A 19766-nucleotide genomic window follows, 5' to 3' on the forward strand; every position below is an offset into this window, starting at 1 on the left:
AATAATTATTCATCACTGGATTTTATTCCTGCAAATTAAGTGTGGTCTGTGAATCCTTAAATAATAAGTTAATATATCTTTTTATAATGTATGCTTTAATCCTTAAATAATAAGTTACTATATCTTTTTATAATGCATGCTTCATTCGAATGTCTCCCGCTGAGACAGCGGCAAGTTTATGGATTTACAACTCTAAAAATCAGGGACTCGATTCTCTACGATGGACATAGCACAGAGCCCGATGTGTCTTCCCTGCGAGGAAAATTTACACTTTAGTCGTATGAATAGAGTTTCCTTTGTAGTGGGAATGTTTCTTTGTAGACACTCGCGTGTATTGAAAATTTATAAATCGTCCTGTTTTAAGAGCGTTCATGGTCGTTTCCTTTTGAATACTGGGAGACGTTCCATGTGGATTGTTAAGAGGATCCTCTCTCGTGAAAGTGTTCCTCAATCCGTGTACTCGAGCTACTGAGCTTTTTTTATGGTTCATTTAAGATAACTCTTGTTGATAACCGTGTATTGTCGATTGTAAACCACATGATTAAAACTGTCTTTATCAGATAGATTCCGATTAAACAATGCAAACAGATGTTTGATGAAGGACAGCGAGGACGGTCGCAATGATCACAACAGCTGGTGGGTGACTGATATCATCTTGGGAACAGGCGATACGTAACATGTGTTCTCGGTAACCAATGGCTATCATTTTAGCCTAACCCTTATCTAGTGCACAAACGAACGTTTACCTCAAATCAGTAAACGTTCTTTTCAATGGTTCGTTATTTTTATTTAATTACGTAATACTCTTGCCCTTATTTAATTCCCCGTCACACCAAACATACTCGCCCTTTCAGCCATGAGGGCGTTATAATGTGACGGTCAATCCCACTATTCGTTGGTAAAAGAGTAGCCCAAAAGTTGGCGATGGGTGGTGATTACTAGCTACCTTCCCTCTAGTCTTACACTCTTACAAGTAGGGACGGCTAGCGCAGATAGCCCTCGAGTAGCTTTGCGCGAAATTCAAAACAAACACATTTATTGTTTTCACGACCTGGTCTGTCATATAAATTATCACAGTTTTGTCAGCCAGTTGTTATTGGCAGTAAACTTGGAAGAATATTGCTTGAAAATTCTCTTTGTTTGTCCTCGCGTCAAGTGCAAACTTTTCCAGGTGTAAAATCGAATCGTTTTCGAAATAAGAGAACAAGTTTCATTTGGTAAAGGTATGCTTCAGAGATAATTCTTCAGACGCATCTCTTAGCTGTGAAACAGCATACCTTATTACGATAAGTTTGCAACCATTAACGAAACTACACCTTAACTGACTGTTTGATACTTGTTTTAAAATTAATGGAGTATTGTACGTTTTTTATTCATAACAAAAATTGTGGTTAAAGTATTTGGAAGTTTAGCGTATATAAGAAGTCACGTGATAAAAATGAAATCTTCTGAAGAGAACATTGCGTAATATTAAATTACTCATTTATATAAAAATATACTAAAAAAAGAACAAAACGGACAGATCGATACAAATAAGAATTATTTCAAGATATTCATAGACACAGATCATTGAAAATAATATTAAAATTGCTCAATAAAAAAAGAACTAAAAGGTAGAAGCCCGAATGTATTAAACTACGTGTCAGTTTACGATCCCATTAGCAACTTATTTCGCTGTCTCCTCCTCTGCATTAGTCTACATACCCTCTTAATGTGCCAGAGTGGGCATGGTCCAAGTCATTCATGTTGTTGCCTTTATATATGCTCGTGGAGTACAAACCGCGGCAAGAAACGTCAATGAGTGTGTAAGTTTTCCGTGGCTCACGTAAGAAGTGAAATTAGTTTCTGTGAGATTGTGTTTAACAGCGTGTTCTTGGCGCACGCGGGAACAAGTTTCGAGATTATTCAAAGAAATCAATTTCAGTTTCAATTTAGGCTACTGTGATTTCTGCACAATATTTGAATTAATTAATAAATTGTTAGACAGTTTCTCTGACTTAACTTGAGACTGATCGGAAATCATAAGACGAAGATGGCCGATCACATCCACCTTACAGACGTCCAGCGACAAGTGACCAGATGGTGCTTACTCGTGACTCTTACAATATTTTATGTTATTGTCATGACATCACGATCCCTTGTGGCTAGTAAGCTTCCTCTCAGTATTCGTCAAGGATACAAGCCAGTTTATAGAGTTTTCTACCAGCGTGGGGTGAGTACTGGTTTTGCTTTTATTTTTCTCAAGTCGGACATGTTGTAATAGCTTTGTCGTAATCCAGTTAATTACTCGTGGTTCTAGGGTTGAAGGGATGAAAACTACAATGTATAAATCATGATGAAACACTAATTAGTTCGTATTTATTTACGAATGATAATGTTAATTGGATTTCTTCAGACAATAACCAGATTCAAGGATGCTATACAGGTATCATCAATGAAAAGAAACGGATTTCCTCAAAAAGTGTTGATAATAAACGATATTACACGGGTAATATTGGTCAACAGCTGTTGGTGTCCTGAAACAGTGGCGATACACCAATATGTTGTATGGTTAATACGACTGAACAGGTGTAGATTTCCTCAAAGAGTTACATGGATCAATCGTTTACAGCTGTTTTATCCGTAACAAAAAGGCTTGGGGAAGGCAAAGTTGAAACCCCGTTTCTACAAAGTGCGTAAACTGTTGATGATGTAGCACGTTTCGGAGTTCATAGGTCAACTGGAATAAATATGTAAGAGCTGGAGTGTCATGAAGAAAAATAACAACAAACTTCGAAATTTGACTTTGAAACTTTGTGTATACAGGGTGTCCGAAAGTTCTAGAACCATAAACACTTCATCAAACTTTTCGAAATGGGTTCTACATGATGTTTTTTGTACTTCGAAACAAGTGTGGAAATGTTAATTAATATTAATTAACATATTAATGTCATCCACTCTCCTTAAATCTAACAAACAATTTCCCAACAGCACTATATGTGATATTTCTCTCTCTCTATGGATGGCGTGCATTAAATTCAACAGTAATCTTCCGCTGGAACTATCTTTCTCCACCATACAATAGGAGTAACTCTATCTTCTCGTGCTTTGACAGCGTCATCTGGTTTGTTTTGTTTTGAATTTCGCGCAAAGCTACACGAGGGCTATCTGCGCTCGCAAATTTAGCAGTGTAAGACCAGAGGGAAGGCAGCTAATTATCACCACCCACCGCCAACTCTTGGGCTACTCTGTTACCAACGAATAGTGGAATTGCCCGTTACATTATAACGCCCCCACGGCTGAAAGGGCTAGCATGTTTGGTGCGACGAGTATTCGAATCCGCGACCCTCAGATTATGAGTCGAGTGACTTAGCCACCTGGCCATACAGGGCCTTTGCAGCGTCATCTGAAATTAAGAATAGCTGCCAACCATCTATGGTTCCATAATCTTCGGACATCTTGTATTAATATTAGTAACTCCTTATAAACATAGGCCATTAGTTAGACGTTTTACGTTTTAGTGAAACGACTTGGGTGGGGAAGACGCCCCAACCGCTCACTCTTAGTTTGCTTCACTGAATAATAACCACAGACCTGTAGATTTCAATCATCGAATCATTTAACATTTATTAACATAAATGTTGGAATGACTAACACGATTTTCTTGAAAAGTAACAAACATAGTCATGGCGTATGTCTGCGGACTTACAACGCTAGAAACCAGGTTTCGATACCCGTGATGGCAGTATATCCTTGCGCTTGATGTGTATAAGTAGGTAAAAGATATGCTGCTGACCAACTACCTTCCAGAAGGTCAGACTATAGGTTAAAGCTTTACCACGAATACAATTATTTTCTTCAGGTTAATAGCTACACTTTGCAACATGGTTCAGCCATTATTTGTGCAGTTCCTATAGGAGTTCGAAATACAGTCAGCTTTAATTAAAATCCTTTTTTTTTTTTCTGTATGTAGCGCATTACAGAAGTGGCCACATAGTTTTACGAATCTCAGACACTTATTAAGTATATGATGTCAGAAATAACACGAAGGTTCCAAGAAGTCTTTCCCGGCTTGGCCCTGGAGAGGAAGGGTCCACCTGTAGAAAGCGCTCGGGTTATTGTTTGTTTTTTTTAGTCATTTTATACTTTTTTTTAGTCATTTTATACTTATCAAATATGTATGCCTACAAAATATGACCCCACCCCCACCTAGAGAGTTACAAAATCGTAGCCTACCTTGGGTAACCACATCCATTGTAACCACTGGACACAATACTTCGAACAAATTGTTAATATAAGAAATGTCAAAGGTGTAGAACTTTTGTTGACGCAACTAATGACGCTGTGGTTACCGCAGATCTGATCCTTACTTTTTAAATTTTTCCGAATAAAATATTTTTCGAGTTGAAATTAAAAATGGAACACCTGTTAAGAACGAACAAAGTGTTAATTACTGTAATTACTTTTATTTTTCACAGAATTAGTATATTTTAAAAAAATTATACGAAATTCGTAGCCTCCTGGTGGCACAGCGGCATGTCTGCGGACTCACACCGTTAAAAACCGGATTTCAACACCTGTGGTGGGCAGAACGCAGATAGCCCTGGTGTAGCTTTGCGCGAAATTCTGAAACAAACAAAACGAACGAAAGAACATCTTAGGTCATTAACTTACGATTGTTAACTGATGCTCGAGAAATATTACGCCTACGCTTATTTCTGAAAGAAAAGTGCGGGTTTAAACCACTGTTATATAATTAACGTTTAGTGATTCGTTTTTATGTTATTACAAGCTGAGGCACCCATCCTTTGTCCGAGTTGTAAACTTACAAAAAAAAAATCTAGGATAGATACTGTGATAAATAACACAGAAATCTTAACTTTCACACAATTTATCTACAACATAATATATTATTACACTATTCATTATTATCTCAACAAAAGTGTTATATAAAATTCTGGTGTTCATTACGTTTATAGTTAAAATATAATATACATTCATAATGAAGAGAAAATTACATGGAGAAAAATATATTCTGCAGACGGCTGGTATTGGTATTAAAACTTTAACGAAAATAAAGTACAGAACAACGTTTCGACCTTTTCAGGTCATCTTCAGATTAACAAAGAGAGTTTGCCCAGCAATGGTCAGTTGGAAACACTCTTTGTTAAGCTAAAGATGACCAAGAAAGTCGAAACGTTGTTCTGTATCTTAGTTTAGTTAGTTTCAATGTCTACATCAGCTGTGTGTAAAATACATATGGTATACATTGTGAGATGGTTAGGATGACTTTGTAGGAAGAGGTAGAGGAAAATGTAGCTTTGCTTTCTGCTATCAGCTTCATCACTCGTCTATAATATCTTTCCATGCTCTTACACATTATTAATTAATTGGAAGTCATTAGTTGCAGAAGCGTTTTGTGAGATGAATTTGAAAGGTCACCCGTCAAAGTAGGAAGTTGGTGTAACTCGGGAAACGACTCTTCATATCAGTGATTGTTGTCGTATGAACTTCATTTACGTATTATTGCAACAGTGGTAGTCTTTTTTTTTTCTTTGCATTTTTACGTAGAGAGTTCTAGCACACTTTCTCAGCTATATAATACGTTTGCGTGCCCTCCTCACACCCTGTGTGTTTCTTATGTTATAGAAAATGTAACATCGAGCTATCTGTCGTGTCCACTGAGGAGAATTGAACTCCTAATTTTAGCGTTGTAAATGCAAAGACTTAGCGCTGTCCCATCAGAGGATGCAGATTTTAATGAAGTTTTTTTTTTGTTGTTGTTGACGTAAGAACGTGACGCTATATATAAATGTAGTTAACTTTACCCTTCGCCAGTGATTTAATATACGTTCAATAACGGCAACAGTGGGGAGTTGTGAACCCACCCAATAATGTGTGCTGTATCCCAAGCTATAATCCTACAAAGCTTGACTGAGACTGGTCTATCGTTCTAGGATTAGTTAGATACGGAGCAAACAGACAGATACACAAAGTTTTGTGATATATATATATATTTAAAGCACAGTGTAATTTGCAATTTATTTTAAATTTATTAATCATAGAGGGCATCTAAGTTATCTATGCATTTTGCTTTGTTTTGTTTTGTTTAGAATTAAGTACAAAGCTACTCAATGGGCTATCTGTGCTCTGCCCACCACGGGGATCGAAATCCGTTTTTTAGCGTGTAAGTCCGCAGACATGCCACTGTACCACTGGGGTGGGTGGATATACATTTTGCAAAAGGATTGATTTCTTCCAGTATTTTTCGCTACTTTTTTAGACTGAGTGCCGTAAAAGAAAAACAATATTGTTTTATACAATGCAATACCGACTCCACCGGAAGTGAGTGGCATGAACACAGTTCGGTAACCTGAGTTTTAAAATGTGAAAGATGTCCGAAAGTGTCACGTTTGAGGGAAATAATTACAGTTCATGAAGTACATAACAAATGTTAATGTTTTTTTGTAATGTTAATTTCATTAATTGTATTGGCTAAAATGTGTGATATATAATATATTGTATTTTTACGTTTTCGTTTTTATTATGTATATTTTTAATTGCGAGGATTATTTTGTATTGTTAACTTGTTATATTTGGATCAGGACAAGCCTATGTCTTCTAATCTGATAGAAACTCACGAGATATTATTGGGTTTGTGGACGAAATATGATTCTATACATTGATGAGTTGATACATTCTAATCATTATAAATTTTTGTTTATGGCAATGCAACTTTTAGTTATATCAGTTCAATAAATTGCATAAATTATTCATTAGGTTAATGCAGTGCAGAATTATGTAGGTAGCTTGCTTTTATTAAAATTAATAATAAGAACTTGACCAAAACATATCGGATTCTAGACCTTTCTTTACACTTATAAAAAGATCGAAATTGAAAGAATCGTTTTAGTGATTTTTATTAACTCTTTTGATTCGTGACGGTTCGTGTGTTAAATTATTCACAAAGCGCTAGTTATCCGAATGCCTTATATGCGTTAAACGATAAACGCTAAAACTTTAGTAACAAGTGTGTCAGAGCTATAAACTTCACTCTCTGTCTGTCGGTGTCTGGGTAAGAAAAGTTCATAACCTGGAGGGTCAGGTTCTCTGTGACCTCTTTCTCCTCCCCTTACTTATGTTCTTGTAGGATTGGTATTTATAATTGTAGAACTGAATATTATTTTGATCCTTTTCAGGTCAATGTCCATGTATTGTGTGTGGCTCGTATACTGTGATTATTTTATTCTATCAGCAGAATTTCAAGTTTGTTGGTGGCATTGTTTTTATTGTTTAATGGATATATATATATGTATATATATATTTATTATTTTATTATTATTATTTATATATATATTATATTTATTTTTATATTTAAAATAGCATTTTTTTATTCTTTAATACATATACATATATATATATATATTATATTTATTTTTATATTTAAAATATAAGTTAACTTGGGCGAGGTATTTGGGACTAGCTTCATCATGTATGAGGTACCTATCTAGTTCGCATATTAATTCGTTTTTCATCCAATTCTTATTAAAGTACATTATTGTACGATGTAGGAGTCTATCTGGTATCGTTGGTATGTTCGACTATTTGTGAATGAACTGAGATGATATAGTTCTTGGAACTCTGTATGCAGTTGTGAGGAGCGTGTTTTGGATTGTTTGTAGTTTGGTTTTAATTATTTTATTGCTTACAGTTATCCATGCTGGAGCTGCATAATCTGTTACAGGTCTAATATATGTTTTATAGATTTTTAGTATGTTATCTGTAGATGCTCCACTGTTTTTACCAGTTAGACTCCTAGTATAGTTAGTTCTTCGCCAGACTTTATTTTTAATTTCGTTCACATGATTGATCCAAGTTAGTTTTGAATCATAGGTCAGACCTAAACATTTTTCCGATGGGGCAATCTGGAGTAGTGTGTCATTCATATATAATTCTGGCTATTGTTTTTTGTGTTTTGTCAATTTCGTAAATACTACGAGTTGTGTTTTTGCTGTTTATTTTTATTCTATATTTTTCACAGTATTCACTTATTCTGTTCAGTTGCGGTTGTATGTTAGTGGCTGATATCGTGGGTGTTGCGGCACTTTTCCAGACTGCCCCATCATCTGCGAACTGTGAAGAGAATCCATGGTTCGGATCCTTCAGTGGCATATTGTTTACATACATACAGATGATCAGAGCTATAGAGGTTATGGTTTACTTTGTTTTGAATTTCGCGCAAAGCTACACGAGGGCTATTTATGCTAGCCGTCCCTAATTTAGCAGTGTGAGAATAGATGGAAGGCAGCTTGTCATCACCACCCACCGCCAACTCTTCGGCTTTTCTTTTACTAACGAATAGTGGGATTGACCGTAACATCATAATATCGCCACGGCTGAAAGGGCGAACATGTTTGGTGTGACGAGGGTTCGAACCCGCGACCTTCAGATTACGAGTTGAGTGTCTTAACCACCTGGCCATGCTGTGCTAGTTATAGAAAAACACGAAAATATAATCGGGCAGCAAATAAACGGCAAGTGCTAGACGACACCCACAACATCAGGTGTTCTGTCGGTCGCGTACTGTATAAGGAACGTGACGTCAAAAGCAAAGAAGTGGACTGTGGTCTACTTAGCTAAAGCTTCTCTCGGGAATTTCCCTTCTAGTACACAATCAAACAGGATTTGGCTTAACAGTAAAGCAAGGCGGTGAAAATAATTGCGCCACTGAAGTTCTACTTCAAGGCCAAACAAGTGGTGACGACACAGGAACCATGTATGTATATATTTATATGTTCGCGTACACACACACACTCGCTAAATAAGCGTTAGAAGTCTCATGAGCTTTCAGCGTATTGTGCCAGGCACGCCAAAGATGTGAGATGGCTGTGGCGGGCCGGGCCTTGTTCTTACTTCCGGCCCTAACGGCGCTGCCCCCTGGCTATAACAGCATTAGCGACAAGTATCACTGTGAGTGTATGAGTGCGAGTATCATTTTTGGAACTAGCTTATTGAAAAGTTGGTAAACGTGTACGAGATAGATCACTTATTTGTTTTTCGCCTCTTTAAACGGTTTGTATTAAGAAAATCTGGCCCCACCCATGTGAGAAAGTAGTTTTAACTCGTTTCAGATGTGAAATTTCTTAATATCTTCCTGTAAACAATGAGCTACATAATTGTGACAAGTTGTTTTTTTGAGTGTGGCCAAATGTTTGAGGTCAGGAAGTAGACAACTGAATTTGGTATCTTCGACCTGAGCGACATCTTCTTCAGCGTGTAAACGGCTGAGGCATAAATCCCAAGATCCAGACCTGTCCATCTGTAACTTACTGCTGCTAACCAGAGGGACGGCAACCAACTTACGTGGCTATTGTTCATAGAGAAATAGGACTGACTGTTACACTTATGACATTCCCATCTGATAGTGCGGAACGTACTTAGCGTCATATCACGACTCGAACCTTTGATCTTTCAACCTACAGACCGAAAAGCTTCTCATTGGGTTACTCCCAGTCTAAAAACAATAAAAAAGTGTATATGTTCGAAGTCAAATTTCGGAATATGAAGTTATCACCGCTACTGTCGTTGCGCTTGCTTACGTTTCGTCAGGAAAAGAAAAAAAAAAAAGTGATTTCTCCGCTACGGGAATAGATTTGTTTCAAAGGTAAAGTTATTAATAAAATATTGACTGGTCAGTTGAATGCATAGTTGGATTTCAGAACTATAAACAGTAACACACAGCCATACATTTGTACTAACTCACATTACCACTTATTTACATTTATAGTATATATTCAAGGTCATCTGATTCCAACATGTTCACACAAATGTGATATCCAGTGACTTCAACCCCACCTAGTCATCGATTAGTTAAGCGAGACCTGTCCAAATAATCCCAGCACTTATTAATCAGTTAATATATCATTAATTATTGTTTTCACACAGACTCTGAACAAACTGGATACGAACTAGCCGTATTTTATTTATAGAAGTCTTAGCTGCACTATTAGTTGCTACATGACATACTATATATTGATTTTGCCACAGGTTCTAGTCTCTGTGTACCTCATAATTATACACAACGTGTGCAACATAAAGATCACCCCTCTTCGAGAACCCTTTTCAAATGAGTGGTTTCATTATCCTACGACTAAAATCTATTAAAACTCCAGTGTAACTACAACTAAATTTTCATTAGTCACAAAGGCTGTTCGTCATGGAAAGTTTAATACTATTCAGAGCCACTCATGCGAAGTAACGAGTGACGACGAACATGGCGCAGCTCATTATACGAATTGGCTGGAATAATGAAGAACATTTCTGGAACTGAAAATCTTTGGTATGCCATCATACGTGATGAAAAGGGACCGTAGTACCTCTCACCATACGTTTAGTAATATATGCCACCTATTGCTAGACCTATATAGGTTATTATTTTGTTGTTTATCATATAGCATATTAAAAAGGTTTGGTTTAGTTTGTTTTGAATTTCGTACAAAATTACTCGAGGGCTATCTGCGCTAGCCGTCTTTAATTTAGCAGTGTAAGACTAGAAGGAAGGCAGCTAGTCATCACCACCCACCGCCACCTCTTGGGCTACTCTTTTACAAATGAATAGTAGGATTAATCGTAACTTTATAATACCCCCACGGCTGAAAGGACGAGCATGTTTGGTTGGACGGAGATTATAATCCGCGACCTTCAGATTACGAGTCGAATGTTTTAACCACCTGGCCATGCTGAGCCTACATTAAAAGGGAATTTATGTAAGTGCATTTAAAATAAGCCAACAATGTGGAAAAAGATTGGAGTACATGGACTGTTCCCATATAGCGAGTGTGACCAACATGAATAAACGTGGTCCTGATAGGGGTTTTGAATTCATATCAGTGAACATTTGTGAGAGCAGTATTACCTTTTTTCATGTTGCATTCAACATTTAACACTTGCCACAAACATGAAATTATTAATAACACCGTAACTATGGGAGGAAGAGACCAAGACTCTACCTGACCCTCCAAGGCCACCCAAAGGACCTAAATACCGGTAAATAAACACAGTTACTTACAGATGTTTTTTCTCTTCCTAAACCTTTAAAATTTAGTACTTTAGATATACCAAAGTGATAACTATGACGTGGAAAGTCTCAATATGTTAGCGATTATATGTGCGATGATAAATTCCTAAGAATCACTTATTGCGACATCTATTTCGCTAAACGGCAACATCATGAGTTCATCAGGTACATGAACTTTTTGGTAACTCGTAAACACACTTGTCATTGGTAGACGTGCAAACTGTCACTGCTTAGTAAAGAAATACATACTTACATATAGGATATTCATTAAAGCACTGTTAGCTTTTCCTGTGCCAGTATCCAATCCATTACACACACAAACACAATTCGTGATGACGAGAAACCCACTTGAAGGAAAAATATATTTTCAAGCCTGCTAGTATAGGTAATAAAACTTTAATTAAAATAAAGTACAGAACAACGTTTTAACCTTCTATGGTCATCTTCAGGTTAGCTCTTTTTGCTCAAACTGCAAACTCTCTCTGTTAACCTGAAGATGACCTAAGAAGGTCCAAACCTTTTTCTATAATTTGTTTCAATTGAAGTTTTATTACCCACAGACACAATTAAGTTTCATATTATATATAAAACATAACGAAGAAAAAAAACGATCCAATACTTAACAGAATAATTTGAAATTACAAGTAGACTTCGCCTTAGAGATTGGCCCAGAATGGCCAGGTGGTTAAAGCACTTGACTCGCAATCCGAGGGATGCGGGTTCGAATCCCCGTCACACCAAATATGCTCACCCTTTCAGCCGTATGGGTGTTATAATGTGACGATCAATCCCACTATTCTTTGGTAAAACAGTAGCCCAACAGATGGTAGTGGATGGTGATGAATAGCTGCTTTCCATCTAGTCTTACACTCCTAAATTAGGGACGGCTATAGCAGATAGCCCTCGAGTAGCTTTGCGCGAAATTCGAAACAAACCAAACCTTCGAGACCACTGACAGACGAGCCTGATTTTATTACGACATGGAATTTGAGGCCATGTTTGTTTATTTTTTCTGTATCCTTATAAATTAGGGTTATGATATTAGCACGAGAAAGAATACATGTTTGCACTGTACTTGTTTTAATTTTACACCTAAGCTGATGACGTTCTTATGCTATCTGCGAAAAAAAACATACAAAGAGCTAACCGTCATCATAAATTAGTGAATAATGATAAATTGTTTTGTATTGAGATAAGTTAAAGAAAATAATGCCCTGATAAAAGTGTTTTCTCTATATCTGTGTGGATTCACCACCAGGAGGCTTCAACAGAGGTATAAATAACAAGTTAGAAACTATGTATCCTATTATCGCCAACAAACACACCTTGAAGTGTAATTATACTTTGCCATCGAAACAGCAATTCAAATATATTTTACAAGCTTTTGGTTTGGTTTGTTTGGAATTTTGCGCAAAGCTATACGAGGGTTATCTGCGCTAACTGTTCCTAATTTTACAATGTAAGACTAGAGGAAAGGCAACTCTAGCCATCACCACCCACTGCCAACTCTTGGGCTACTCTTTTACCAACGAATAGTGGGATTGACTATCACGTTATAACGCCCCATCGCTGAAAGGCGAGTATGTTTGGTACCACAGGGATTCGAACCCGCGACCCTCGGATTACGAGTCGAGTGCCGTAACCCCCCTTCCCCCCCGGCCCTACTGCTAATGGAATGTCACATTTCGACAAACTATTTAGAGTTTAGATATTTCAAGTAACGGTCTAAAACTAAGGGCTATCAAATTCCTCTTGGAAAACTATTCATAAAGCTTCCTTGTAAACATTTTCAATAATTTCACCGGAGAAGTAAAATTGTGACCGCTCGATTGACTGTGACCGGCATAAAACTAACCATGAGAAAGTATAATCCTGACGGGTGGACATACGTTTTCGTCGATTATATTATTTTAATATATTATATGTGGCTATATTATTTACTGTTTTTTTTGGTTTTTTTTAAATATCAATTCGTATAAACGAAGAGATAAAAGAAACAAATAGCCCTAGGAAATAAGAAATTTACCTTACATGAAAGGTGGGTCTATAAGACAAAAAGCTAGTCACCTTTCGGTTGTTCTGTAACGTTATATTTTTAAACACAAGATAGCTTCAAGCCATCAACCGTATCGTGCCCGTGACACTAACCATGTCGTACAAACTAAGCCATACTTCGGTGCATAATTACGACACGTGAAACATGGGAACGGTTCCACGTGGGCAGACCTTGTCCTTGGCGTTTGTTGTAAGGATTCAGACCAAGGTGATGTTTGTGAAAACAAATGTGATATAATTTAGTGAATTTTTCAAATATTTTTTTCTTTGTTGTTATCTGAGAGAAGCCACAAGAAAATACGTAAAATGTCTTTAAGGAAATATTTATATTAAACTGTATTTAAGTGACTGTAATTAGAAAGGGTTATCAAGTACACCTTCCTAAGGAAGGGGCAAACTGTCAGCTTTATGTTTTACCTACGATAAAGGTCAAGACCTGAGCCTGCACGTGTGACAGGGTTTAAGGCTCGGCATGGCCAAGCGTGTTAAGGCGTTCGACTCGTAATCCGAGGGTCGCGGGTTCGAATCCCGGTCGCATGAAAAAAAAAACATGCTCACCCTTTCAGCCGTGGGGGCGTTATAATGTTAGGAATTTCGCACAAAGCTACTCGAGGGCTATCTGTGATAGCCGTCCCTAATTTAGCAGCGTAAGACTAGAGGGAAGGCAGCTATTCATCGCCACCCACCGCCAACTCTTGGGCTACTCTTTTACCAACGAAAAGTGGGATTGACCGTCACATTATAACGCCCCCACGGCTGGGAGGGCGAGCATGTTTGGCGCAATTCGGGCGCAAACCCGCGACCCTCAGATTACGAAGCGCACGCCTTAACGCGCTAGGCCATGCCAGGCCTGCGTTATAATGTGACGGTCAATCTCACTATTCGTTGATAAAAGAGTAGCCCCACAGTTGGCGGTGGGTGATGATGACTAGCTGCCTTCCCTCCAGTCTTACACTGCTAAAGTAGGGACGGCTAGCGCAGATAGCTCTCGTGTAGCTTTCCGCGAAATTCAAAATCAAACAAACAATATGATTGGTGGTATTTTATTCTCTTATAACAAGTAGTTTTTAAGACATAATAATCTTAAATACATAGATTTTTTTTGCTTCGGAATCAAGCGTTTTTCCTCTGAAAAACGTATTGTATAATTTGTTCAAAAATTATTGTAAAATTAGCTATAAGAAGAGACGGTTTGCTTGTTCGTTTTTGTTGTTTTAATTTCTTGCTTAAGTATATGCAACAATTTACAACGTTAGACATTATGAATCTAAAGAGTATCTTGTGTGAAACCTGGTGGCAAGACCACAGATCCCAAAGCTCGGACTTAAAACTGGTTAGAAACATCCATTACCTGCTCGACTACTCTTCATCGAAGAGAAGAGATTTGATAGTTACTTTTATAACGCACCCACAGCTGAGAGTGCAGAATGTGTTCAGTGACATATCGCGGCATACATTATATCTTTCATTCACAATCTGACAAGCTAACCATCATGCCATGCGGTTTTATATTAACTGTATAACAATTTAAATACATCGAAACAGTTGGGTGAATAACGTACTTAAGAATATAAATCGCACTGTTGTAAAGATGAATAGTTTGTGTGCTTGTAATTAAGCACAAAGCTACACAACGAGCTATTCCAATGCAAACTGTGATAACAAGTTTATAATCACATATAATTTGTACAATCAATTTTGAAGCTAAATACATTTAGGGTCATAGTAAAAAGTCAAACATCTGGTGTGTATATATTTATGGTTGAAGACTGACCCGCCCACCCTTTCTTCAAGCTATCTATTGTATTTCCGGATGCCCGACATGGCCAGGTGGGTTAAGGCGTTCGAGTCGTAATCTGAGGGTCGCAGGTTCGAATCCCCGTCGCATCAAACATGCTCGCCCTTTAAGCCGTGGAGGCGTTATAATGTAACGGTCAATCCCAATATTCGTTGATAAAAGAGTAGCCCAAGAGTTGGCGGTGAGTGGTGATGACTAGCAGTCTTCCCTCTAGTTTTACATTGCTAAATTAGGGAGGGCTAGCGCAGACAGCCGTCGTGTAGCTTTACGCGAACTTTAAGAAAAAAAAACAATTGTATTTTCGGAGTACACCTTCGAATCTTCTAGTGTGCTCGGAGTTTCACTATTTTTACAACACCACCTGTAATATCTTGAAATAAATAAGACAGATTACAAAGGTGTAGATGGAGTTTCTGACAAATATTTTCCCTAATATAACAATGTGCTTGTGTCCTACAGGCGCGTTCATTTTAAGCAATAGATATACACAGTTTTTATCTACTAAGACTGAATTTGAAGCTATTATTGTCACAATGTTGGTTGAATTCTTTAATTACGACACTTTGAATTTTTCGATTCTAAAATAATAAATTTTCTCATATATATGTGTCACTAAATGCTTTTTGAGAACGAAGAACCGGAATAGAACATTCAACCTGTATGACACTCATACGCACGTGGGCTCAACAGCCAGTTCAGTGGCCCCTGTATCAGAACGATGATACACTTGTAGCTTTTTATTTATGGTAATTTGTAAATAGTTTCGTGAGTAAATCGAGTAAGAAACTTATATTTATTTTGTGTCACACCAAAGAATATATTATTACTAATATTATTACTACTATTATTATTATGTGAATTAAATTATATAGATTCTATCATTTGTAATTAAGTTAAAAAAAATCAAGTTTTTATCGAAGAAGTGAACCCGGTAACTCAGCGATAAATCCGAAGGGGCTTAAAACGCTAAAAGTCGAGTTTGATATCGGCGGTGGGCAAAGCACAGATAACTCATTGTGTAGCTTTGTGCTTAAAAATAACTAAACAAAAACGAATACCGATTAAACGAGCTTTGAGCAACAAAAAAAGGAAACAACATCGAACAAGCGTAACAAATTCCAGAAATATAAATAAAATAAATATATCATTATAACTGAAATTTATGAAATCGATACATATAAATTCATTGGTAATAGGTTTTTACAAGGCTGGCTTATAAGAAACGGAAAAATCACATCGTTAAATAACTTTTATGATAAATCGATTCGTTAAATTCTCAATTTAAAATGTGAAATCTAAGTTTCATCGAATAACTAGTAAGAACAGTCCCTAATTAACAGCTGTTAATAACTTAATGGTCAATAAAATTTGATCAAAACAAGCTTTCTACATAGATCAGAATAAAAACTAGCCTAGTAAATAATGTAGCTATTATAATATAATACATCGGTCTTTCAAGATTTATAGGGTTTCTACATAGATCAAAATAAAAACTAGCCTAGTAAATAATGTAGTTAATATAATATAATACATTGGTATATCTAGAATTATAAAATTAAAAAGCCAAACCTTGTGATTATTAGAATGTATTAATTCTTTAGTCGGTACTCTCGTTGTTATTGGTATTTTCGGCCGTAAACCCAATAATATTCTATAATGTTCAACCAACTTAGGAAATTTAAATTAATTTTCAACCCATACACATAACTAGCAATGAAAAGAATTCTCGAAATAAATCAGTAAATATAATAAATAAATCAGAAATAATAAATATTGAATATATTGTATAATTCAACCACTAATGAAATTAAAGAAAGAAGGAAGCGTAGCTTTACTTACAAGACATATAAAAATTAATTGTTGGGTTTATACGTTATCACTGATCTCATGCACGGTATTCAACAAGCCGTTGGCTACAAAGAGACACAAACTCTCTTTTCTTGATAATAAGCTGGAATGGTAAATGGAATTCCAAAAAGACACAAAATGCGGTACATTATAATTATTTCACTATTTTGATTTATAGATTTGGAAACCTCACGTGCGACTTATTAATCTGATTTAGATTTGACGAAAAAACACACACGACAAAGTGTCAGAAATGTAATTAATTATTCTGATACAGAGATTCGAAACCACAACGAGGTGTCAGACATGTGACGTAACGAAGAATGTCATAAAAATGTGCGAAAATACGTTGTTTCTAGCAAAATCTTTGAAATCTAGTTCGTAGAAAGTTCCAGGATAATATTTGTTTTATGTTATTGTCTTCAGTAGATCGCCTTGAGGCTTCAAGAAACTCTATAATCTACAAATACGTGCTATCAAAACAAGTTTAGAAAGTACAACGCTAAACATGAGTCAGGTTCGAACTTACCCATGGTTGGTGAATCACTCCATCATTATAGGTCAGAGCAAATTACCGAATTTCACACTGAAAACCGGAAAAGCAGAACCAGAGCAGTTCTCGAGACTGTGTGAAGATTCACAAATTGACTAAAACACCACTTGTTGCGTGTATTGATTGTTACAGATTACGTCATCAAGTTGGAAGGAGAGACGAGAAATCTCAAAGTTAGTTTACTAATTGCAGCGAAAAAGCCAACGTTCTGAAAACAGTTAAATAGTTATTTGTTTTCTTAGTATTTTAGAGTTAATGACGTGATGTAAAAAAGGGAGGGATTATCCCAGTTAATGGCTTATTACTAGCTATACAACTTCTCAATGGCTGATTACTAGCTATACAACTTCTTAATGGCTGATTACTAGCTATACATCTTTTTAATGGCTGATTACTAGCTATACATCTTCTTAATGGCTTATTACTAGCTATACAACTTCTTAATGGCTGATAACTAGCTATACAACTTCTTAATGGCTGATTACTAGCTATACAACTTCTTAATGGTTGATTACTAGCTATACAACTTCTTAATGGTTGATTACTAGCTATACATCTTCTTAATGGTTGATTACTAGCTATACAACTTCTTAATGGTTGATTACTAGCTATAAAACTCCTTAATGGTTGATTACTAGCTATAAAACTTCTTAATGGTTGATTACTAGCAATACAACTTTTTAATGGCTGATTACTAGCTATACATCTTAATGGCTGACTATTAGCTACACAACTTCTTAATGGCTGACTACTAGCTATACAACTTCTTAATGGCTGATTACTAGCTATACAACTTCTCAATGGCTGATTACTAGCTATACAACTTCTTAATGGCTGATTACTAGCTATACAACTTCTCAATGGCTGATTACTAGCTATACAACTTCTCAATGGCTGATTACTAGCTATACATCTTCTTAATGGCTTATTACTAGCTATACAACTTCTCAATGGCTGATTACTAGCTATACAACTTCTCAATGGCTGATTACTAGCTATACATCTTCTTAATGGTTGATTACTAGCTATACATCTTCTTAATGGCTTATTACTAGCTATACAACTTCTTAATGGCTTATTACTAGCTATACATCTTCTTAATGGTTGATTACTAGCTAGGCATCTTCTTAATGGCTTATTACTAGCTATACAACTTCTTAATGGCTGACTACTAGCTTTACAACTTCTTTATGGCATTACTAGCTATACAACTTCTTAATGGTTGATTACTAGCTATACAACTTCTTAATGGTTGATTACTAGCTATACAACTTCTCGCGGGTTCGAATCCTCGCCACACCAAACATGCTTGTCCTGTCAGCTGTAGAGACATTATAATGTTACAGTCAGTCCCACTATTCGTTGGTAAAAGAGTAGCCCAAAGAGTTGGCGGTGGATGCTGATGACCAGTTGCCTTCTCTCTAGTCTTACATTGCTTAGTTAGTGACAACTAGCACATATAGCACTCCTGTAGCTATGCGTGAAATCCACAGACAGATAGACAAGTGACTTATTGATTAACGTGCTAAATAACGTGAATTAATATTGTTTTTTGTTAATTTGTCCAAACTCAGCGAGACTTACTGTGTATAATATGTAAGGTTTATGATTCACATATGCCACGTGGTATTCAGAAGTTATTAATGAAGATCAAATATCATTTTCTACGGCATATAAATTAAAATGCACGTAATACAACACGTATTACGTGTGATTTAGATTAAAGAAAGTTGAATGTCAGAAAGTTTAATTCTAAATGCATCTGAGTGTTTGTGAGGATATTTTAGAGCAAAAGTGGCAGAATCAATGTTGTCTACATACATAGATTGCTTCAGAATTTCAAGATGAAAAAAAAACAACAGCTTGAATGATTGAATTTGATCAAGGTATTTGTCGAGGAGGGGGGGGGAGAAACTTAAAAACGACCCCCTAGCTTTCTCCAGAAATTTCATCAGCCGCATCTTCACGCTTCTTGCCGTTTTCTCCTATATCAGATTGAGGTCATTTGACCATGACAGTATTATTTGGTTGAGTTCCTTTTCCCACAGTTGTTGGCCAAGGCTGAGTGGTCTTGGAAGTTTGGCCGTTTTGCTGAACAATAGGACCAACTCCTGGCCTCCGTCACCGCCGAGATTTCAACCTGGGCCGTCATATCCTCAGGGTTCTGAAAATTTATGAAGTGTACGAAAATATAGAAGAGTTTTCTGCGGTATAAACTAAACATGAATATGGTCATTAGGACCAATTATGTTGTAGTAACAAGACGTTCCTGTATTTCTGTCAAAACTAATAACAGCTGAAGTTTTCTAACGGTTTTTATAAGTCGTGTCTGTTCTTTACAGACATGTAATTAAGTTTCAATTTCCTTAATATGTACACAGATGTACGTATTGTTAGAAGAACAGTTCAGGAAGAAGGTTAGCGGTATCTTTTAACTAAGGTTATTCTCGGTTATC

The 19766-nt window shown here is 36.5% G+C and overlaps 1 protein-coding gene across 1 annotated transcript in view; it reads left to right on the forward strand.

The window, feature by feature from the left end:
* The first annotated feature begins 1778 nt into the window (after nucleotides 1-1778).
* Nucleotides 1779-19766, forward strand: part of LOC143238687 (protein giant-lens-like) — a 32079-nt gene continuing 14091 nt past the window's right edge. Inside the window, exon 1 of the mRNA XM_076479136.1 lies at nucleotides 1779-2212. Coding sequence (XP_076335251.1) covers nucleotides 2033-2212 — 180 coding nt within the window. The 5' untranslated portion in view covers nucleotides 1779-2032. The remainder of the gene's footprint in view (nucleotides 2213-19766) is intronic.

The sequence above is a fragment of the Tachypleus tridentatus genome, chromosome 2 (assembly GCF_004210375.1).
Source record: "Tachypleus tridentatus isolate NWPU-2018 chromosome 2, ASM421037v1, whole genome shotgun sequence".
In the NCBI taxonomy this organism is placed as follows: Eukaryota; Metazoa; Arthropoda; class Merostomata; order Xiphosura; family Limulidae; genus Tachypleus; species Tachypleus tridentatus.